Raw genomic sequence first — 24,199 nt, 5'->3', positions numbered from 1 at the left:
GGAAAGAGGAAGAAAGAGAGAGAGAATTAGTTTTCTAAGGCTGCTGTAAAAAGTACCACAAACCGGGTGGCTTAAGCAACAGAAATTTATTGTCTCCCAGTTCTGCAGGCTGGGGATTGGAAATCAAGGTATTTGCAGGGTTGGTTCCTTCTGAGGGCTGTGAGGGAAGGAACTGCTCCAGGCCTCTGTCCTTGGCTTACAGATGGCCTTCTCCATGCTCACATGGTATTCTCCCAATATGTGTGTCTCTACATCCCAACTCCCCCTCTTACAAGGACACCAGTCATATTGGAAAAGCGCCCCACCCAAATGACCTCATTTTAACTTGATTACCTCTGTAAGAATCCTAGTTGCAAATAAGGTCTTATTTGGAGGTACATATGAGTTTTAGGGGGTGGAAGAAAAGGTGGAAGGTCAGGTTCAGAAGACAGGAGGAGGGAGCAGGGCTTTGAAGGAAACGTGAAAAGTGAGAGTGAGAGGCAGGGCTACGCAAGCGTAAGGGGTGGGGCTAGAGGCTCAAGCAAGGGAGGGTCAGTGGGGCTGGAGGGAAGTGAGAAACTGCAGTAGGCAGGTGTTTGTCGTTTTCCCTTCACAGCTGGAAAACAGCACCAGGGAGGGACTGAGCACCCACAGAGCCCATGTTCTGCACTGGGCTCCATGGCAGCACCTGGCCTTGACCTCACTCAGCCCTAACACCCCTTAATGGTTTCAGAGATGGACAACTGACTCAGGGAAGGGAAGGAGCCCAAGGTCACTGAGCCAGGAAGTGGTGATTGAGGTGGGAACCCAGTTCTGAACTACCCCAAAGCCTACATTCCTTTCAAGCACCAGAGACGGGGGTGGGGGGTGTGTGAGGTTGACAGGGTGGAGGATGAGAGCCATGCATCAGGAAATCCAGGGGCTGTGAGTCAGTATCCGTACCAGGCTTTACGGTGACAAGGGAAATTGGAAGAAAAATTACTATTAGTCCTGAGAAGTTCCTGCGGCAGCTGGGAGGTGAGAAACTGACACGGCCGAAAAAGCAACAAGTTGGAGACAGCTTATTGAGATAGTCTAAGTCAAATGAAACACTGATGAGCCATATAAATTCAGTTACAATAAAAAGCGACCCATCAGATATACTTACTTCCCAAAGTTCATAGAGCTCTTTTCTGAGATCCTCTGGGAGGAGCTGGGTTAGCTGCTTCATAGCTTCCTGAAATATCAAATCATTACTTTAATCATATTCACATTTATTTAACAACTCATCTACAAATGCCAAATAATGGACTCAAACTCTTACAAATAACTCCCAAAGGGGCAGCGGAATATTGGACAATATTTAGGCTTACAAGGAGGGCAGCTGTGTACATTAAATAAATGTATTTGTTCATATGTATTTATTCACGAGCACTTATTTTGTGGCCTACAGCACAGCAGACACAAATAAGGACAATGAGGAGGGTGTGAAATATTACAGAAATATCAGAAGCGAGGCCAAGGAGTTTACATCTTTTTTTTTTTTTACATCTTTATTAGAGTACAATTGCTTTACAATGTTGTGTTGGTTTCTGCTGTATAACAAAGTGAATCAACTATACATATACATATATCCCCATATCCCCTCCCTCTTGCATCTCCCTCCCACCCTCCCTATCCCACCCCTCTAGGTAGTCACAAAGCACCGAGCTGATCTCCCTATGCTATGCGGCTGCTTCCCACTAGCTATCTATATTACATTTGCTAGTGTATTGTCCATGCCACTCTCTCACTTAGTCCCAGCTTACCCTTCCCCCTCCCCGTGTCCTCAAGTCCATTCTCTAAGTCTGCGTCTTTATTCATGTCCTGCTCCTAAGTTCGTTAGAACCATTTTTTGTTTTTTAGATTCCATGTATATGTGTTACCATATGGTATTTGTTTTTCTCTTTCTGACTTACTTTACTCTGTATGACAGACTCTAGGTCCATCCACCCTACTACAAATAACTCAAATTCGTTTCTTTTTATGGCTGAGTAATATTCCATTGTATATATGTGCCACATAGTCTTTAAGCATTCATCTGTCGATGGACACTTAGGTTGCTTCCATGTCCTGGCTATTGTAAACAGTGCTGCAATGAACATTGTGATACATGACTCCTTTTGAATTATGGTTTTCTCAGGGTATATGCCCAGTAGTGGGACTGCTGGGTCATATGGTAGTTCTGTTTTTAGTTTTTTAAGGAATCTCCATACTGTTCTCCATAGGGGCTGTATCAATTTACATTCCCATCAACAGTGAAAGAGGGTTCCCTTTTCTCCACACCCTCCCCAGCATTTATTGTTAGTAGATTTTTTGATGATGGCCATTCTGACCGGCGTGAGATGATACCTCATTGTAGTTTTGATTGGCATTTCTCTAATGATAAGTGATGTTGAGCATCCTTTCATGTGTTTGTTGGCAATCTGTATATCTTCTTTGGAGAAATGTCTATTTAGGTCTTCTGACCATTTTGGGATTGGGTTGTTTGTTTTTTATGATATTGAGCTGCATGAGCTGCTTGTATATTCTGGAGATTAATCCTTTGTCAGTTGCTTCATTTGCAAACACTTTCTCCCATTCTGAGGGTTGTCTTTTGGTCTTGTTTATGGTTTCCTTTGCTGTGCAAAAGCTTTTAAGTTTCATTAGGTCCCATTTGCTTATTTTTGTTTTTATTTCCATTACTCTAGGAGGTGGGTCAAAAAGGATCTTGCTGTGATTTATTTCATAGAGTGTTCTGCCTATGTTTTCCTCTAAGAGTTTTACGGATTTTACATCTTGTGGATGAATTGCAAGATGCCCACATGAATTTCAACCATAAGCATACTAGAGTTCAAAACAAACCTGAGTGTGGGGAGAATAGGAAAGTTATCAGTGAATTACAAATCTCAAAGAAATTTTTTGTATACGATTATGTTCATTTTTTATTGTTAAAATGTTTTTATTGCAAAATGTAAAGCACTACACAAATGGGCAGACATTGTTATTAACATAAAGGAAATTACAAGCAGCATTTCACAGGCTCACAGACTGAAAAGAGATGTTAAAGGGTAATGAGCCAAACCAACCAGCAGCATCACTGGGCACTTCTTATCCTCCCTCCATAAACATGTCCAGTGGTGGGAACCTAGCACCTCAAGAGTTTACCCAAATGGGCTTTAGGCAGCATTGGCAGAAAGTACTTTGTTACATCAAGCTGACAATTGTCCCTGTAGTCCTTCCACTATGCCCAGCCCCAGCTCTTCTGCCTTCCTCCCTCATAAAAACACAATGTCAAACAGGTGGGCAGTGGCCCGGCTGGGCCAGAATCTCTGCGACCAGTGATTGGTCCAAGGGATGGCCATGTAACTCAAACCAGCCACTCAGGGACCATCTGCATGAGTTGTCCAGCACAGGCTGGGAGACAGAAGCCCCAAGCAGAGCCTGGTGAGCCAAAACCCACAGAAAAGCAAAGATGAGAGAGTGAGAGCATGGAGGGTGTTCAGTTATGTATTTCTAGTCTCCAAGTCCCAGGAGCCCCTCTCGTTTCTTCATCTCTTCCTTCACTTCCATGTTGCTCCAAAATTCTAAAATATCACATTTTGGGGGCATGAGGTCTGCAATCTACTCTCAAATGGCTTCCAATTCCTTCACTATCCTCATCCTAAGCCTCTTAATCTGGTCCAGTTCTTCTAACTAGAGCTTAGGCTCTTTGAAAAGAATACGGTTGTAAGAACCACTTTTGGCAAAGTGGGCATATAAAAGTGGCAAAGGTCTCACATAAAATCAAATGGTGAGATGGGAAAAAGCAATAAAAATAAAAATGAATATTTGTATATATAATTACTTATTACGGGGAGAAAAAAAATGTTATAGAATACAGCCGCTGCCAGAGCAAACCATATTGGCCAGTGTCAACGATCGGCTCTTGTAACTAACATCACCATCTTGAATGGTTTGTACCATTACAGCAGCCTTAGTGGTATGAAATTTAGGGTATTTTGCACCTGCATTCTCCCTTGTTTCTTTTTCATAAATCTCAGCAAAATACCTGAGAAAATACTTTGCACTTTCAAAAATTAATAGTGTCTTTATAAACAGATAGCTTTTCTCTACACTATTCTAGAAACATGTTTGCCCATTGCTTTTGTTTGAAAAGAATGAACTGAATAACATATAAGTACAGAGACATATCAAAATCTAAACTTTTAGAATATAAACATAAATGTCCTGCTGTGACAAGGGATTACTTTATTTCCTTCAGAGCGATGCACCCAGCACTGAATACAGTGATTGATATGTGGTCTGACCCCAAAACACAGTGGAACCAAAGCTTCCATCATGCCAAATGCTCTATTTCTATAAATGCAGCCCAAGGCTGAGTTGGCCTTTTGGAAATCACATATGATTACTGACTTATTATTAATAAGCTTCCTGGTGACTAAAATCACCATGTCTTTTAAAAAACAAAACATAGCAAACAAATACGTTTTTCTTCTCTTCCTGAAATTAAGCAATGATTTTCTGGACCTAAACTCATTGATATCATTTGTTGTTATACAATCAGAATTGCATTTTGAGACCTCTTAGTTGTTATTCCTTGTTTGGCCTCATATGCCACAGAATCATGCCTACCTTTTCAAATGAGCCACTTCATTGAAGTCCAGGACAAATGGCTGAAGATGTCAGACTTTCCCTGCCTGATGGTGAGCCCTGCCACTCCCACTTCTAAACTGAGTTTTGTCTTGTTCACACAGATTTAGAGTGATAATCTCCCTAGCTTCTTCCTGTTAGCAAAGCATGTCAAGAATCTGCCTACAGTTCTGAGCTGAGTGAAGCTTTCAGCAGATGTCTCTCAGTTTTGTGACAAGCACCCAGAAAGCAGTATTCATCACTCACACATCTTTGGTGAGGCTGGAGAGTGCAACAGTTAACGACAAACTGTAGATTCAGATGGGGTTTGAAACCCTGCTTGCCATTTACTAGCTGTGGAACCCTGTGCAAGTTACTTCTTTGCCCTTCAGGTTTCTCGTCTGTAAAATGGGGTGAATAGTGGTACCCACCTGAAAGGACTGCTGCGAGGATTAAATAGTTAATATATATGTAAGGTGCTCATTATCTGGCACAGGAAAAGCACTCTGTAAAATGTTCACTGTATTTTTCACTTTCTCCATCTTGCCATGTTTACTCCCATAATAAAGTTTGGTTCTTCCCCTTTTAACCTCTAGTTCTTCGGCAACTTTAACTCTCAGGTACATATATATCAGAACTCTGCCTTCTGATTTAATAAGTTTTCCCTTTGCAAAGGAATATAACCTGCTGCCGCCACAGTCCAGAGTCAAGCTTCATCCCACTACTTCTTACTGACCCCTACCGGGCATCATTTACCAACTAGGGTTATAATATAGTTCACTGTTCCCTGTTTAGGAGGGGAGTCAGACTACAAGTATGACTTTTGGCCCCCTGAACTTTCTCTTCTACACCTTCATTCTCCCTTGCATCTTAATACCTACTCTCCTCTGAGACAATCAGCCTTCCAATTTGATCAAGTATTTTTCCTCCCATTCCTACTTTGGTTTAAAGCCTTTCTGAGGCCGTTGGCTAGCCTCTGGGCAAATGATACTTCCGGGTTTTCAGTATGTGCATTCCACCTCAAGGAGCCAAGAAACCCTCATTTAATTATCTTAAGTTAGGGCTCAGACATCCACATCTTATAAATAAACACCACCTGCATAAAGAACTGTTCACCTCCCAGATCTTTTTCTCTGTCCCAGATCCTAACTAGCAGAGGAAGAGGCAATGAACTATCAGCACTCCCCAAGCCTCTGGTTTCCTGTCCAAGAACTTGGGCTTCTTTAAGATGTTTCCCCTGTCCCTTCTGATGATGATATTTATTCTCCTGTAAATCAGATGGAGTGGGCAGCAGCCAGGAGGTTTAATGAGGCTGGGCGGGCTTTTCATCACTGCCTGCAAACGGCGTCCAGGAAGAAGCAGCACTGAGCGTCAAGTCCCCTCTAGGCCCCCCTCCGGGGGGTGTCACTAGCCAGGACTCAGCTTCTGTCAGGACAGAGGTAGGTTTTCTCTGTCTCCAGTGGTTGGAGATCCTTCCTACTGAATGTCTTTTCTTCTGAAGGTTCTGACTCGCTCCTCTGTGGAATGAACCTCACATTCCTTGTGTGCCTGTAGGGGAACACTCTCTTCTTCCTTTGCGTCACTTTAAGGTCTCTGATCACCCTCTGGTACTTCAGCATGTGATTTCTCCTCCACAAGGTATACATTTACCCTTGAATGAAACTATCGTACATCCTGAACGTGCTATATAATTGAGGAGTCTTTTCCTCCTCCTTTTTCTCTATGTCATATGTCAATACCCAACATCCTCTGGTTTGGGGCTAACTCCTCTCCGCAACTCAGTATCTTGAGCTAATTGTTTTCTTTTTGTGTTAATCCTGCCAGTCAACCTAGGAATTCTTTATTCAGGACAGTCTAGACTCCTACAGAGAAACATTTCCTTAACTCCTCCCTTTTTACAGACCGTCATGATGCTCATGTGTTCTGGACCTGTATTTACACTAAGAACACATTCCTTTCTACCATAATTTAGGGTGTGTTGGAACTCCTAAACTGAGATTCCTTATAGATCTTCTTGCCTCTAGAGGGGCAAAAATGCTGTTGGCTACTGAGCTCTAGCCTCCGCCAGCTATGAGAACAGCTATTTAAGCCCACCTTCCCTGTTAAACCACCTTGATGAAGGATCTGTTGACTTAGACATTTAGGATCAATCTCTCTGGCCTAAAATAAAAGCAGCTTGCAGTAATCCCTGAATTGGGAACCAGCCATTCAGCATTTAAAAAAAAAAAACCTTCCTGGATTTTCCAGTCTCTGTTTCAAATATGTCTTCCTCTTTGTCCCTGGACTCTGGTTTAGAGTCCAAATCAGCAAACAATGTTTTATTGATGTTATTCACTTTTTACTAATACAAAATTTTTTTCTTTACTTTTAACCACTAAATCAAAGGGCGAATTTAAAATTTACTAAATACTCATTATAATAATGATTATTCTTGGGCTTTATAGAACTTCTCTCCAAAGAGCTTAAACTAGCATGGAGAATCCCTTCAAGTTCCAGCTATCTCCATTGTTCTAATGGAAGCCGTACTATCCGTACTCTGTGTTCAGGTCCCCTCTATGCCCCTCCATGAGAACTGAAACCAACAAAATGTCCTGTCTCTGTGTTAAACAAGGCTTAGAATAAGCAAAACCAATTCACTGCTTATTCCAAGAAATCCTTACTTCTGGAAGGTAAGATTGTAAACCACCCAAAATAGAGTAAGCACTAACAGCTTGCCCTTCAAGACACTTGTTAAGACCTTGGCTCACCAGCCCTACCACCCCAAAGTTATTATGTCCTAAACTCTATGCAATCCCATCTTGTAAGACAGTAGCTCCTCTTGTAAGATGCATCCAAACATCCTCCAGCCCAGGCCCTAAAACTCTATAAATACCCTCCCTTGACCCTCCTTTCTGAGACACTACTAAAACTCCGTCAAGGAGGTACTCTCCCTTACTGCAATAGATCTAATAAACTTAGCTTTGTTTCAGCAGTGGGTTTTTCTGGTGGTCTTTTGTGGAGTCAACAGTCAACACTGACCTCTTCTCGCCTATGTTTTTCTTCTTTGGGGATGTTATCTGCTGGTGCTATGTCCCCAACGATGCATTCTGCCATATCATGAACCAGGGCTAGGCGTACACATCTGACCAGGCAAGAAATGGTGAATAATTACACAGAATTATATTCACTACAGATTCCTTCTCTACACTACTTTGAAGTTACATAATATAGTTTTCTTTCTCCAGCCTCACAGAGTATTTTATTTTAATGCAGTATTTTCTAAAGTAATTATATTCCGCCAGCCTGCAACAGTTCTGACTCAAGACTGCTAGTTAATATTCAGCACAATACATGAGAATACAGGGGAAATCGTTAGCATGAATTAAAAAAAAATAGCTGGTTCCTCAAACATCACTTTAAAAGGTTGATAACTTTAGATTAAAAAACCAGGTGATCTAGTTAGAGCATTTACTTACTGATACAAAATTCAAAAACTATCATTTCCCCAATGTACTAGTCAGATGCCAAAATGATGCCCTTTCTAGAGAAATGGGTAGAGTTGGGAGGATCTGAGTTTGCATCCAGCAATCAACATCTATTAGCTGTGTGACCTTTGCCAAGTTACTTAATTTCTTTAAATGCTGAGTTTTGCAGCCTTCATTTTTATCATCCGTAAAAAGGGGTAATAATACTTCATAACTTTGGTATGAAAACTAAATTTGATAATTTATGTTCCTGAAACATGTTGATTATTCAACAAATGACTATAATTATTAGTGATAATGATTAGTGATTAGGATAATCATCATCAGAATAATAAAGGCAGCTCATGAGATAAATGCCCCAGAGGGCCAGTCTGTTTTATGTTCCCACCATCACCAAGGCAGAAGGCCTCACAGCCTCCTCACAGGTGTCCCTGCCTGCAGCTGCTCTCTCATCTAGTTCAAATCTCAGACTGTTCTTACGTGCTTCTCCATTTGACACCGTGCTCATCTTGTACTATCTGCCAAAAATCTCCTAAATTCTACACCATCTACAGAGTAACAGGGCTCCTGAGACTCCCTAGTGGACCTTTCTTTCAATCAATTTGATTTACTTATCAATTCCAAAATACACCTTTACTTTCCTACCATCAGAGATTTGGTTTCTCTGCCCTTCTCTTTATGTGCTGTCTTCTACTTCTCCACCTGATCAGCACCTTAGAGGTCAACTCCGATTCTGTCTCCTCCATTAAGACCGCCCAAGAACAGGTGATCTAACTTAACTTATTTTGTGCTCTGTATAGAAGCCACTCTGGGCCTGTGTAATTCATCTGGGTTTTATTTACTATCTCATACTGTATTGCTAGGAAAGTTTGTCCTGTGCTCAAAAAGCATTTTATGTTTTATTTTATTTATTTATTTTGGCTGAGCCAGGTCTTAGTTGCGGCATTCATGACGGATCTAGTTCCCCACCCAGGGATCAAACTCAGGGCCCTTGCATTGGGCGTGGAGTCTTACCCACTGGACCACCAGGGAAGTCCCTCAAAAAGCATTTTAAACACTTGTTGGTTGACTGAAGGGAGAGAGGATATCTTTCTCAGCTCTTTCCTGCACATACAATTTCAAAAACTCACTTCACAAATAAGTGCTACTATTCAGAAAAGGGGTGAAATAAAGGTACACAGTGTATGGATACAATTTTAGACAAAAGAAACTTTACCTTCAAGGCCCTGGAAACCCTCACATCACACTTAAGTTTCCTTGAGACCAAGGCAGGCTCTTTCACTTGCCAGGAGAAAACCCAGAGTACAGTTTACAACAACTGAAGTGATCAGCATATAGTGCCCCTTCCCACATCCTGAATCTGTATGGTTTGCCTCAAGTAATTTTTCTTGACATATACACTAAGCTACAAGAATCTGACACAGGCCTCAGTCATGAAGAGTCATGCATACCCACAGACCCTAACCGGCACCAAAGTTCACAGCTTACCGGTCTTTGTTAAGATGTTCATCTTTGGTCACCAGAGCCATAATTGCCATCCTATACATGTGATCTGATACGCTCTCTGGCTTCTGGACATTTCTGTATACCCAGCCAGTACGTGGGACTCTCTGATAAAAATGAACAGAAAACAATTGATAAAAATAAGTATTTTAACTATCTACGGTGCTCTTCAAGAGAAGTCCAGGGAATAGGGCACAGAAGGTGGGTCATGGTTTCAGTACATATTAAAAAACGCTTAACTAACCGATCAACTTCTGGAATCAAATAAACCAGTGAGGGCAGAGAATGAGAAAGAGAGAGGGAGGGAGGAATAATTCACAAGTATACAATACATAAGTCCAAAAGTCAAGTTACTCCGTGTTACCGATGTACTGATGTACAGATCATATACAAGTCCTTAAAACATAAGAACAAAACTGTAAAGTATCTTATCTTTCCTAACTATAAGAGTTGGTAAGTTTTACTTCAAACAACTCATTAGACACAAGTAGAAAACACTGTGGTGAAAGCGTCGTCAACAAGCGACAGACTTCCAAATTCTGAAGCAGAAAGGATAAGGCATTTCTAACTGCTTCATGCTACCCACCAGTCATGACTCTTCCTTTTACTAAGATCATGATGTGATCCTGTGAGACTCGGGAGTTTACATTTCTAAAGAATTTTATGAACTGTAGAAACAACGGCATGAAACAGATAATCTGCTTTGAACTTGGAGAAATTCTGCAAAACGTGTGGCCAGGGGCGGACCGGCAGGAGGAGGACCCCTGGGATGTAACTCCAGTGTGTGCTACATAAAATCCTCCGTTAAAAAAAAAAAAAAAAGTCTTGTTATTTCTATAAGTAATTGTGAGACAGATTTTAAGCACTCCACTTACACCCTGCAGGACCAATGGGTTCTGATCTTCCCACCTGGCCGGTTGTGGGGTCGTGAGCCCCAAAAGCACTCGGGGCAGACGCGGGCAGAGGGACCAGCACATCCCCGCGCCGGATCCCCTCCAGAAACCTCTCGAAAGGCCGCCTGGGCCGGCCCCATCTGAGCGCCAGGCCGACACAGGAAACAGCGCGGCTCGGACTCCTCCCGGCCTGGGGTCGGCCCTAGCAGCCCGGCCACGCAGTCTCCGCCACTTGCTTCCTCCGCCCACGGTCCGGACGCACGACCGCATCCATCCGGAGGGGTTTCCTCTGTCGACCCCACGAGGCCGGGGGAACTGAGGAAGGGGGCTAGCCTCGGGCCAGGTGGGGGGCAGGAGCCTCGTCGCCCCGCGGCCGTCCCCGGCCTCTCTCCGCAGCCGCGCCCCGGGCCCCAGGCGGCCCTCCCGGCGCCCGCTCACCTTGAGCTGCCCCACCAGCCGCAGGAACTGCAGCAGGTCCCGGGCCCCGCGGCCCGAGATGAGCGCAGCCATGCGGCCACCGATCCCGACAGGTCTGAGCCAGCAGCGCGACCGCCGCTCGAAGCTCCTCCCCCAGAAGCTCCTCCCCCGAAGCCCCTCCCCCGAAGCCCCTCCCCCCGAAGCTCCTCCCATTCTTCCTCCCTACCCCTCCTTCCCTCTCCTCCTCTCCTTACTCCTCCATTTCCTCACCCTGGTTTTCTCCGACCGTTCTGTCCAGTCTTCCACCTTCCTGGCCGTAGTGGCTGCAGTTGGGCATTGCACCGTCCAAGGCAGAGGCACTGTACTTGGAGCATCTAGGTATGCATTACTTGTTTGCTAAACTCCGTTCAACTGAACTCCATCAAACTTTTAAAGGGATTGTAGTTACTTGGGGAGGGACAGAGGGGTTGGGGTGCCGAGGAGGTGGAGGAAGGTTATGCCATAAGGCACCAAAATCTTGCCTTTTAGCAATTCAACCTCTGACTAGAGGGAGAGATAAGGAACTCTACTTCAAGGCGAGCAATCTATAAACATTTTAACAGAGGCACAAGGAAGATGCTTTGGAAGGGAGACATTAGTTAGGAGTGACAAAAGTACTGGAAGGATTGGAGGCTAGCCATAGCTAGAGGACTTTAGAGGTTAGTATAAATGGCTAGGGAGTGAATACAATTCCATGTTGAAATTACAACCCCCTGATACCTCAAGTGCTGAAGAATCCCCAAAAGTTGGTCAGGGCCTGTCTCAACTATCTGTCCTAATTCTATCAAAAACCGATGGTACCAGTTTTTAAAGGCACTTAGTGACATGCATACTGAAGGACTCAATGAGAGAGGGTAACATGGAGAATAGACTGTGTAGGGAGGAAGGAAGTTGGGAGACCAGTTAGGAGTCTACTGAAGTAATTCTTTGGGGAGATGATTTTGGTTTAATCCAGGATTCTAGTAGTGGAGGTGGTGAGATGTTAAATTTGGGGTACAATTTAAAGGTAGGACTAACAGGATTTGTGACAGATTGGACATGGGGTACGAGAGAAAGAGAGGAGTCAAGGATGACTCCACGAATCTTGGCCTGACCAACTGAAAGAATGGGGTTGCTATGTATTGAGCCAGAGAAAACTGCAAGAAGAGTAGGTTGTGGGGAAGGGTAGGAATCAGCAGTTTAGTTTAGGACATGTTGAGATACCTATTAGAGATCCTAGTAGAGAGATAAATCGGGAGGTCAGGGGAAAGGTGACAACTTTGTGTCATCAGCACATAAGATGGTTTGTAAAACCAAGCAACTGGATGAGACCACCTGGTGGAAAAGTGTGGATGAAGAAAAGATGTCTGAAGCCTCAGCTCTCAGGCAAACCAACGTTTAGAGTTTGGGAGACCAGAAAGAAGTGGCCAGTGAAGTAGGTAGAGGATTAAGAGGTGGTTGTGTCCTGGACGCCAAATGAAGAAAATACTTCAAGAAGGAAGGAATGTGATCAGTTAAGTCAACATTATATCAGATAAAGACAGATTTGACTACTGGATTTAGCAAATTCATTGTCACTACTGACCTTGACAAGAGCAGCTTTGGTCTGCTGGGGCAAGCAGAACCCTACCTGGAGATGGTTCCAGAGAGAACAGGAGTGAGAAATGCAACTCATTTAAAATGAGTGGGGCTACTGGAGGAAAGATTTCTTTTTAAGACAGGAGATGTTACAGTATTTTTGTTTACTGATGGAGGTGATCTAGTAGAGAGGGAAAATTAATGATGTATTGTAGGAGACAAAGGAGAGAAATACTGGAATAAGGCCTTGAGTAGATAGAAGAGGATACAATCTAGGGTACAAGATGAAAGATTGGTCTTAGGAATATGGAGCATTCATCCATAAAACGTGAGGAAGGGAGAATATATGGTGACTAATTAACGGCAGTTGTGGTCGTGGGAGATTGTGGAGCTCTCTTCTGATTGCCTCTATTTTCTCACTGAAATAGGAAGTGAAGTCTAGACGGGGTTATGTTGTAGTAATATGCAACCTCTGTATCTGAGGGGTTTAACACGTCAAAGGTTTACTTCTCTCTGATGCTAAATGTCTATTGCTGGGAAATTGGCAAGCCTGTTTGCACTCTACCAGACCAATGGCTTATTTCAAAGCCTTGTTGGCCAACCACTAACATCAGGGGACTTGGAACCCATTTATTTCCCTAGAAGGGGGTGCCGGTTTAAAGCAATTGGCAAGGAAAACAATTTGTATCACTTACTGAGTCAACTAGAAGAAAAGGTGAAATCAGAAGGCTCTCATTAGAGGGATTCATCCCTTGGGTTTAATATACACTTCTGGGGAATATGGAAATTTCCTGAAATTGTGTTGCATTTGAGGGCTTTTCTATTTATCAGATCCCTAAAGAGGTCTGTGACCAGAATGGGGGCAAAATCTGCTGCTATTGAGAAAGCTGCTTCAGTATGCAGCTGTGGGGTAGTCCACAAAGCTCTGGTCTTGGTGTTCTAATAAAAAAAGCTATCACTGCTTAAGCCTACACTAAGTGAGATATATTGTCACACATCTCTCCTCATTTTAATTCACCCAACGTTTCTCCAAGATAATAATCGCACATTTCCAAGAGAAAACTGAGTGGCACAGCAGCTGAAGAACTGGCCTGACTTTTCTTTTTTTTTTTTTAACTTTTTATTTTATATTGGAGTATAGTTGATTAACAATGTTGTCATAGTTTCAGGTGTACAGCAAAGTGATTCAGTTACACATAATTCATGTAGCTCTTCTAAGTTTTCATAGCCAGTGAACAGGGCTGCCAGAATTGAAGTTCTGGCCTGTCTTCCTCCAAATCTTCCTTTCCATGACACCCTGCTGCTTCCCAGCTAAGTGGCTGTGAGTACCACATCTTATTACTGTGGAAATTAAATGAGATCCTGTGTATAAAATAGATTTCGTATACTGTCCTTTAGGTAAAGCATTGGGCAAGAGAACAGATAGCAATGGATTGATCTGAGAAAATTTGTCCAGAAAACATTTATAAAAATGCTTTTAGGAACTGATGAAAGAACAGAGACCATGTCTGACCAAAACCTACTTTCTTTTCTTTTTTTCCTTTAGACACCCAAGGAAGAAATGATGCTTCTGCCTGCTGTATCTTCATTGATAAAAAGGTTAATAGTTGGTTTATATCAGCGACTCTCAATCTCGGGGTGACTTTGCCCCAAAGGAACATGTGGCAATGTTTGGAGACATGTCTGGTTGTCACGAAGCAGGGGAGTGTGCATCTAAAAGGCAGATGTCAGGCTGCTAATAAAATTCCCACAAAGCACACGACAACCTGCCACAACAAAGAATTATCCGGCACAAATGTCACTAATGTTGCAGTTAAGCAGCTGTAGTCTATAGGTCCAAAATGAAAATGCTTAAAATTAAACTCCTCGTATTGTTGATGAATTATAATTGGTGAAAATGGATGTTACATTTATATTAAAATGAGTGAGGAAATAAAATAAACACAATTTTCACATGTAACCCCTTTTTAAAGTAGTGTAGAAAGGCTCTGGAGGTTGGCCACAGAGACTCTGGAAAGATGAGGGGAATTCGAGGAAGGCTTTGATCAGTTACGTTACTAGGTTAAGCAGAGCAATTCAGCTCCCTGAAGAAAAATGTAGGATAGTAAGTCTAGGAGTGGGGGAATATTACAAAAGGAATATTTGCTCAATGGAAAGAGATTGGGCTTTGTTCTCTTTTGCCAGTTTTCTTGCCAGTGGTGCAGTATTGAAGTGCAGCAAAAAAGTCAGAGTGGGCACCAGTCCCCCATAAAACCAGCCATTAATGACAGAGGTAAGGGAGGTAAAGAGGTAAAAAAATAAAGAAAAGTTACTCCTATAAAACAGCAGCCAAGTTAAGTAATATATAGAATAAATTATATTAAAAGAAAGCCAGAAAAACAATTCTAATAATATGCAGCTTTCAACAATTTGGAAAAAAAATGTTTTAACTTCTAACTAAAAGAAATGCTATTGTTCTAGCACATTCCTAACTGTTAAAGAGTAAACCTATATGTTTTGTAGCAACACCTCAGTTATCCCAGAGGCCAAAATTCTAGTAATCTTATACATCTGGAGTGGTATGGAACCCAGAGGATTAAAGGGGGGGCGCGGGGAATTTTTAAAGTGTGTCTAACAGGAAAAAGAAGAAAAACAACCAGAGCATCCAGCTTTAAGCCACTGAACCGAAACCTGATTGGACTGGGTCCAAGATGGCACTTAATGGTCTCTTGGTTTAATGTTCAGAAAGAATAGAGATACTTCAGTGCCTTTTAAGAGTCCTAAAAGGCAAACCACAGCAACATTCAGCCCAGGAAGTATAGAGGAAGTCTGATGGAAGAGGGAAGAAAACAAGTGAGGGAACAGCACGCAACAAAGGCAGCAAGTGGCGAATATTACAAGTGGTGGCAACGAACATTGACTCTAGGAAAGCAGTTAGATACAAGGACAGATGCTAAAACTGAAGGGTTTGGCCTCACTAAAAGCACAGGGCAGTCAGGTGGTCTTGCATGGCGTTGTGAGAGGGTATCAGGAAGTGAGTACAAGGAGTATTTAGATGGCAATGGTAATACCTTTCTTTAAAGAACACCTCATTTGTGCCAGACACTTCACTAGGAGTTCTGCCATGTTATTCAAATTTGTACCATCCTTCAGAGTATCGTTATCTGCTTTCTGCAGGTGAGGAAACAGGCTCAGAAAGGTTAAATAATTTGCCCAAGATTGTACACCTATTAAGTTGCTGTGTCAGGACTGAAACTTTATAGCATCACGGCTCATGTATTTTCTAGTATCCATACCGCCTCCTAGGACTTTCTAGAATGGCAGTGTGGGAATCATGGCAGCCATCAAGTTCTCCTGTGTGGGGAGATCATTTCACACACAGAGACAGAGGCTGTGTCAGAATGTGCCATCATTATGTAAATACTGAAGTGGCTATATTGCCAAGGAATCATATTTCAGAGCTCGGAAGGGGATATGGAACAGAAAGGTTCTTCTAGGTAAAGTGCATCTCAAGCTTTCTCTAGGGACAAATCAGGTTCTGCATGTGTCTTTGGTTCAACTTAATTGAAATGGTAATTTTGGGGCTTACAAATTAGGTCAAGTTTCTTTTCTGGTGGTTGCCCCTGCCATTTCAAAGTGGGACTTGACCTCAGAAGGTGCGAAAATCAAATGGCAAACCACGAAGCCACAGAAGAATTCTTTAACTTTTTGGAAGTACATTTCTGAGCTCAGGGAATATTTCTCAGGCAGTTTTGTCATGATGGTGATACTAGACAGAAAGGTTCCTGGGGGTAGACACTCTGTCTGATCCATCTTTTATCCTCAGAACCTAGCATGATATTCCCCTAGATGTGGTGACAAGAAGATGGTGATGGTGGTGGTGGAGGTGTAAAAAGGAGATGCCCTTCAGGGATGGAATCACCTTGCCCGAAGGCCTGAAAATCATTGCGAGATTTGTAGAAAAGCCCAAGTCAGGAGCTCAAAAATGTTAATTTAATGAACAAAATCAGTCTATCTGGGAGATGTCTTCCAACTTCTACCAGAAGAGATGCCAGTGGTCCAAAAGCCATGGCATTTCTATAAAGCAAGGGCATTCAGGATTGGGACACATGTGTTCCCCTCTTCTTCCATGCCCACGTGAGGCTGGGTGGCAGGGTGTTTGGGGAGGAGGCATATCAAACTGCCGGCATGGTCCTTCCTCTCTCTGAGGCCAGGGCCCGTCTAGGGCCAGAGAGACAGCAGCAGCAGCAACATCGTTCCTGCTCTAACTTTCTGTTTCTGCCTATTCTCTCTTCATCTGAGCTTTTAAACTGCCTTTAAAACCGGAGCAGCAATGGGCGTGTATATGCCTTCAGCTGTTTCTAATTCTCTCCCAGGCCCCCTCTCTCCAAATAAATGACACATTGTAGAAGGTCTTTTACAGCCTGACTTGTTAATAGAACCAGACTCTGCTCTGTAACAAATCCTAACACAGCAGTCAAGGGTAAAAGACGAAATCACAAAATATGTGAGTTAGATAAACAGAGTCATCTGTAAAAGAAGGAGCTGAACTTTCTAATTTTTAAAGTGCCTTCTAATTCTAAAATTCTAAACTTAAAAAAATGATTTCCTTACAGTTGAAGGGTGTGCTGCTTTATACTTGGGCTATTGGATTTTTCTTTTATCGGTGGAGTTAGTTTGTCTTCATAGATCCTACTATGAACAAGTGAATAAATAATATAAAGTTAATCGAATCTGCTTATTTTCTCTTTCCCAGGGACTCAGGACTGAATGTCTGTAGAGCACTGTAAAACTCCTCACTTAACATCATTGTGGTTAAAAGATTATAATTTTGAGTAAGTAACTGCAGGACGCACTATCATGATAGATAAAACATTCTTCCTTAAACGTTCATAATTTTATGAACTTAATTTTGATAAACTTATTTAAAAAAAAGTATTTTCTTCCTTCCTTGCAGATGGGGAAATGGTGATCAAGACTACGGCTTAACTTGCAAATGTCAAGAATCTCATCATCCTTTGTTACTTTGTGATTGATTAATATGTTGGATTGCTGACTTGTTGCTAATGAGCTAATTTATAAGCCCAGAGAGGCTCTAACTATTAATGTAGAAGTAACAAGCAAACAACAAAGTGCTGCTGAGCAGGTCTGTGAGCACAGCGCTGTGCACAGCCCAACTCAGGACGGGTGAGAGAGAGGAATGCACAAGCGGTACATCCCCACCTTCTCAAAAGAGACAAGAGGAATAAACTGGAGGCTCCTTTGGCAATGATTAATACTTCCCCGCCGCTTACGAAGTCGCTGCATGTAATATTAAGAGACCACCACTAAGTGGCACTGTCTCACCAGTGTTCTTTTTTATCAGCACGATGAAGCTACCGTCACCTTTGGATGGTGGAATACATTTATTGTCCTGTGTTTGCTGATTTGGGTTTAGCAAAATCTTTCTGCCCTCATGATGCTTCTCTGGCTTTTTCTATATCCTTTCTTCTGTTTTCCTTTAGTTCTTGGGAATCTGGGCCAATGATAGGCATAGAAATTGTGGCCACCATGGTGATAATAATCATATTAGACAACTTAAAGGAGAGAAACATTGATTGTGACCTTTTATTGAAGTCTTCTTATGTGTTAAGGGCTTTCCAGGTATTACTACCAAGATTCATGAGGACTCTGCAAGGTTGCCTTCAGTTTATGAGCAAAGAAACCAAGGTTCAGAGAATTGAAGCAACTTTCCCAAGGATACCCAACAAGTAGGTGATAAAAGCACAACATGAGTCCAAGTGCATGTAATGTTAAGGCATTAATGATCTTTGGATCCTTCATGGAACTTAAACATTGGGTACAGTGAGAAAAACAGGAAGAGGCTAGGCTTCACGAAGTTCATAATCTAAAAGAAGAAATAGGGTAAATGAACCAAGTTATTTATAACATAATTTTTTTAAATAATGACTTATTTATAAGTTCGTAAGGTTTATAAAGGGTCTAAGATTACTGGGGACACTTACTAGGAACAGAGTCAAGAAGACATCCTGAAATCGACTCTTCTCTTGGAGTTGAAATTTTTTGTAAGGGACATAGTTCTGAAGACGAGAGTAGGGGGGGCAGAATAAAAAGCAGATATTCTTGGATTTATCCCTCAAACTTATGAATCCTTCTGTTCATAATTTTGTTTCATGACACTTTCATTTGCTCTGTGTCCTTTGAGGTGATGTCTCAGCTAGAGCTCTAGTCATAGGGGATGGAGACCTAAGTAAAATATTTTAAGGGCTAAAAGGCTCAACTCTCCCAGATTATTTATCCCACAGAACTGTATGAACAGAAAAAGCCAGGAATCTCATAGTGCTAAAACAAACTAATGTTTATTTGCTGTGGGCTGGACATCCCACTTGGTGCCTTGCATGCATCACTGTACTCTATCTTTTATTTATTTTTTATTGAAGTGTCGTTGATTTACAATAAAGTGTTGTGTTAGTTTCAGGTGTACAGCAAAGTGATTCAGTCATATATATATATATATATATATATTCTTTTTCATATTCTTTTCCATTATGGTTTATTACAGGATATTGAATGTAGTTCCCTGTGCTATACAGTAGGACCTTGTTGTTTATCTATTTTATATATAGTGTGTGTGTATCTGCTAATTCCAAACTCCTAACTTATCCCTCCCCACCCCCTTTCCCCTTTGGTAACCATGTTTGTTTTCTATGTCTGAGTCTGTTTCTGTTTTGTAAATAAGTTCCTTTGTGTCATATTTTATATTTCACATATAAATGATATCATATAATATTTGTCTTTCTCTTTCTGACTTACTTCACTTAGTATGGTAATCTCTAGGTCCATCCATGTTGCTGCAAATGGCATTATTTCATTCTTTTTTATGGCTGAGTAATATTCCATTATATATATATATCTCGCATCTTCTTTATCCATTCCTCTGTCCATGGACATCTAGGTTGCTTCCATGTCTTGGCTGTTGTAAGTAGTGCTGCTATGAACATTAAGGTGCATGTATGTTTTCAGGGATTGAACTTGGGCCCTCCGCAGTGAAAGTGCCTGGTCCTAACCATGGGACTGCGAGGGAATTCCATACCTTTTTGAATTAAAATTTTCTCCAGATATATGCCTAGGAGTGGATTGCAGGATCACACGGTAGCTCTATGTTTAGTTTTTTAAGGAACCTCCATACTGTTCTCCATAGTGGCAGCACCAATTTACATTCCCTCAGGATGTCAGGCTTAGGCAGGTTTAGTAACTCACCAGAGGGCACACAGCTAGGAAGTAGTGAAGTTAGGATTCCATCCAAATTGGCAGATCAAAGAGCCCAGATTTTAACCTTTAAACATATGACTTCCACTTCACATGCTACATGGCAGCAAGCAAATGCTCTGGCCATTATAATACTAACTTAACATTGATTTATAAGTTTCAAAGAACTTTCAACTATATTATTGACCTTGATGCTAACAACAATTCAATGAGAAAGGCAGCATAGATTTTCTTACCACTCCTTCCCCTCCACCCCGCTGTCCCTGCGAGCAACACACATGCCTCCACCAGGAGAGTTTTTGGGGGGTTAATTCACAGAGCTGCTAAGTGTCAGACACTGGACTTGAACCCAAAGTTCTCATCCTTCGCTCCTTGCCTTTCTTCTGCAGTAGCAACACCCCTTTATAGTAAATCATATATTATAAGGTAAATTTCCCTCCATCGGCACGCAGAATACACTAGCTCCAAAAATCTCTGTTAAACGTCAAGCATGCTATTTAGGAAAAGCCGTATTAACATCAAATAATACATGTAGGTATATATTTTAAATCACTTAAAACTCCTGAGAAAGGAAGAAGAACCTAAAATGCTTTTTTCAAAAATTTTACATGAATGATTTTAGAGGCGTAGGCAGTGATTAATATAATTCAATTTAGAATCAACATCTGTGGTTTTTTATGTGTTGTGAATAGAGAGGTTTGTACTTTATTAGCACAAACAGAACATGATAAAGTTATAAAGATAAAATGCATATGACCTAAGATATCACAATTAGTTTCAATACAGTCCCAGTCTTTCCAGTTACCCTCTAAACTGCAAAATTCTGGGAACCCAAGACAGGGGAATGTGGCCCAAAGGGGAGGGCCTGAGGGTAGTAGTCAACAGGTGCGGGGTCAACAGGGGAGGTATATGCCATCACTGGTCTACTCTGGACCTCACCTTCTGCACCTGTAACAAGAGGAGCTTAGAAGACCTGTGAGATACCTAAAATGCTAAGAAAGAATTCTTAATCTGAATAAAGTCTGGAGACTTGTTTTTGTTTTTTTTGTTTGTTTTTTTTTTTGCGGTATGCGGGCCTCTCACTGTCGTGGCCTCTCCCAGTACAGGCTCCGGACGCGCAGGCTCGGCGGCCATGGCTCACGGGCCCCAGCCGCTCCGCGGCATGTGGGATCTTCCCGGACCGGGGCACGAACCCGTGTCCCCTGCATCAGCAGGCGGACTCTCAACCACCGCGCCACCAGGGAAGCCCCTGGAGACTTGTTTTATTCAGTAGAAAATCCAAGATTTTAAAGAATGGTGCAGACTGAGAAATAGATTAAGAATTACTGTCTTTTAAAAGTGAATTCATAGATGGTGAATAATAATTTTAGAGCCCAGAGACACTCTCGCTAAAACAGTCATGAGGTACAATCTCAGGTACTTTACCATTGTTGGTCCAAAAGGTAATTGAATGCTGTGCAAGGAGAAAATGCGAGCGATCCCTGATTCACTCTTCTGGCAGACGGTTCCTCCGACTCTGGCCCACAGAAAGGCCACCTTGGTTTGCTCTTGAGAGGTGGCGCTCTTCACCAAAAGATCATCACAGCAACTCTTACGGTTGGGCACGAGGCTTCCACTTTATTAAGTCTTTTTAATGGACCACAGTTGTTCAGTGTAAATCAATGTGGGATGCATGGATATCAAAGGGATTATCAAGGTACCACATTTCCTGAGATGATAAACTTCATTCAGAATTAAAAGAAGAGGAAGGAGGAGGAAAAGGAAGAATAGGAGAAGGGAAGGGAAAATCTTAAGACTTCCAGTGTTTCAAGAAGCGCTGAAATTCTCTTGTGGGCCACTCTTAAGTTAATTTGGAAATTTGGGTTCCAAATTAGTGTGACAAAGAGATGGGTTTAGAAGCCTTTGGTTCTGTAGGAAGAAGGAACTGGGTTTTTAGGACCTATCAGCCACAGCTCTAGACTAATACGTATCAGCACTCAAATGGTGCTCTAGTGAAGACCACGTCCACGGAGAGTTTCAAAGGTACAAGTATTATTCTTAGTAAAAAAAAAACAAAAAACTTTAGTATCATGAATAGAAATTAAAAACCAAGGATTTAATAAACTGTGGCTCAAATTGAACAAAACTCCCAGAAAGCAGAGCACAAGGATTTGGTTCCTGGCTTAAACTGATGATATTACAGGATGCGTCTTTTAATACCCTTCAAAAAATGAATCTGTTCATGGTCATGAAGTAGAAAGTGTTGGAGCTTTTCCTTGGCCAGGGGCTAATGGGCTGCCACAGTTTTCACCTCATAAACCGGGTCAACCCCCCAGCTTACATAACAGTATCCACAGTTTATGTTTGAACTCCTCCAAAGATGGAGAGCTCACTGTCTGTCATAGCCCACCTTGGACAGTGCTTCTTATTAGATCATTCCACTTATATTAAGGTGAAATTTGCTTCCCTGAAGTTTTGTTTTAATTCATCAACAAAATAATACTTAGAAAAGCATTTTTGAGCATCTGCCACGTGTCAGGCCCTGTTGGACTTTACGAGTAAAAAGATAAGTGAATTATGTATAGTTCAACTGATTTGGCAAAATTTATAGTCCAGTTTGATCCATCTCAATTTTCTCCATCCTAACCCTCCTAAGAAATGGGTCCAACTCTCAGGATAACAATGGCATTCTACTGCAGACGCATTAGCATCTCAGCAGAGATGTAAACTGAAGACGTCCCTGTCTCTACTCACCACCACCACTCCCACTGAAGAATCACTGCTGTGATGGTTCTGTATTCCTATAGAAGTCCAATCCAAGTCAACAGGGTGGTAGGTCAAATATCTGAAGACAACTGTCATACATCCTTCTCTCTACCCCAATCAATTCTTCTTTCAGCTAAACATGCTACAGAATTCAAAATATGATTATTATCTTTCTGAAGCAAAGATTGTATCCAAAAAAAAAAAGCTGCTGATCATATCTGTAAATGTATCCATAACTGTGGTAAGTGGAAGTGAACCCATCAGGCCAAACCAATAGCTGAGCAGAAGCAGAGATGTTGAGCAGGGAGAACCCTGAGCTATATGCAGTGCCCTGTGGATGTGGCTTTTCTGCTAGAACATAGTCTACAATGACCAGCTCAGAAGTGTGGAGGACATGGAGTTGAAAACGGGGAGATGGATGTACTCACTGCCCCATCTTCTTGTCTTCCTTCGTTCTAAGGCACAACAAATTGTTCCTTGATGGGGATTAGAAAGGAGGTAGAAGAAAGATTGGCGAAACCTAAAATTTAAAGAGAGAGGAAGAAGAAGAAAAGACAGGCTAAGATAAAAATTGTTCCAGCTTGTATAGCTGGGATGTTTATAAAGAGACAACAGCTGCCTTAAAGGGTTAGGACTCACTGCCTGATTAACATCTTTTGATCTTTTTTTTTTTTTTTTTTGCGGTAAGTGGGCCTCTCACTGTTGTGGCCTCTCCCATTGAGGAGCACAGGCTCTGGACGCGCAGGCTCAGCGGCCATGGCTCACGAGCCCAGCCGCTCCGCGGCATGTGGGATCCTCCCGGACCGCGGCACGAACCCGCGTCCCCTGCATCGGCAGGCGGACTCTCAACCACTGCGCCACCAGGGAAGCCCCCATCATTTGACCTTTTGCTATTGAAAAGACCCTGTGTATTTTCAAAGGCAGTGGACTTCTTAAACAAAACCAGGGGGTCTGGGTTAGCAGAAAGCTGTTAGAAAACAACTCATCTTTTGTTTAGTCATCTTTTTGTCCTACCTGCTTCATAATCTTCAGTTTCCTTCTCTCTGTTATTGGGGGCTGCATCTAAATCTGAAAACTGGGGCTCTGGGACATGTGATTTGTCAAAAACAAACATAAAAATCCTTATGCCCTAAATTGGTCAGATCAGATTTTTCCCATGAATATCATCATAGGGGAGCTTCTTTTTCTGTTTTCTTCTGAGTTTATTTTTTAATCCTTTACTCTCCATCTCCAAAAATCCCTGTGCAATTTCAGTGGGAGAGATTAGCACATCATTACAGCATAGCAGTTTCAGGATTTACTTTCTAGCTCGTTTATCTGCGTTCTTTTTGCAAGTTTCCAGTGAGCTTGGTACCCCTACTGAATTAGATTGGTCATCAGGAAGTCAGCATTCTCCACTGGCCAACTTGGTGCAGCATATTGGTAGGAGGAATTGGGGCATCTCCACGTCCATGCAGTCATCTCAGGGTGGCTGGGCAATGAGGTGGGGAGGCCCTCTGGTCATTTGGGAGGACCCAGCAGTCGTCTTAACTAGTTCAGTCTCTGTGGCCCATTCAGCTCTTGGCATCACTGCCAAGCCAGCCAACAAAGGAGCATTGTAATCCTGACAGTTTCCCAGCATTGACTGGACAAATGCAGACCACCAACCAGCTCCATTTGCTTCTGCTGTTCACAAGTGAGACCATGAATAGAAAAAAGTCAGTGGCAAAAGTCCCACATCCTGCT

The 24,199-nt window shown here is 42.2% G+C and overlaps 1 protein-coding gene across 1 annotated transcript in view; it reads right to left on the bottom strand.

Moving 5' to 3' along the window:
* The window catches only part of HDDC2 (HD domain containing 2), an 18,365-nt gene extending 7,366 nt beyond the window's left edge, over window positions 1-10,999 (bottom strand). The window contains exons 1-4 of the mRNA XM_007447975.1: window positions 10,907-10,999; window positions 9,561-9,682; window positions 7,627-7,729; window positions 1,127-1,195 (exon numbers count right to left, since the gene is read on the bottom strand). Coding sequence (XP_007448037.1) covers window positions 1,127-1,195; window positions 7,627-7,729; window positions 9,561-9,682; window positions 10,907-10,978 — 366 coding nt within the window. The 5' untranslated portion in view covers window positions 10,979-10,999. The remainder of the gene's footprint in view (window positions 1-1,126; window positions 1,196-7,626; window positions 7,730-9,560; window positions 9,683-10,906) is intronic.
* Between the last annotated feature and the right edge of the window lie 13,200 nt (window positions 11,000-24,199).

The sequence above is a fragment of the Lipotes vexillifer genome, unplaced genomic scaffold, assembly GCF_000442215.2.
Source record: "Lipotes vexillifer unplaced genomic scaffold, Lipotes_vexillifer_v1.1 scaffold756, whole genome shotgun sequence".
Taxonomy (NCBI): domain Eukaryota; kingdom Metazoa; phylum Chordata; class Mammalia; order Artiodactyla; family Lipotidae; genus Lipotes; species Lipotes vexillifer.
Note: the sequence above shows the minus strand (reverse complement) of the source record. Positions and strands in the feature narration are given on the sequence as shown.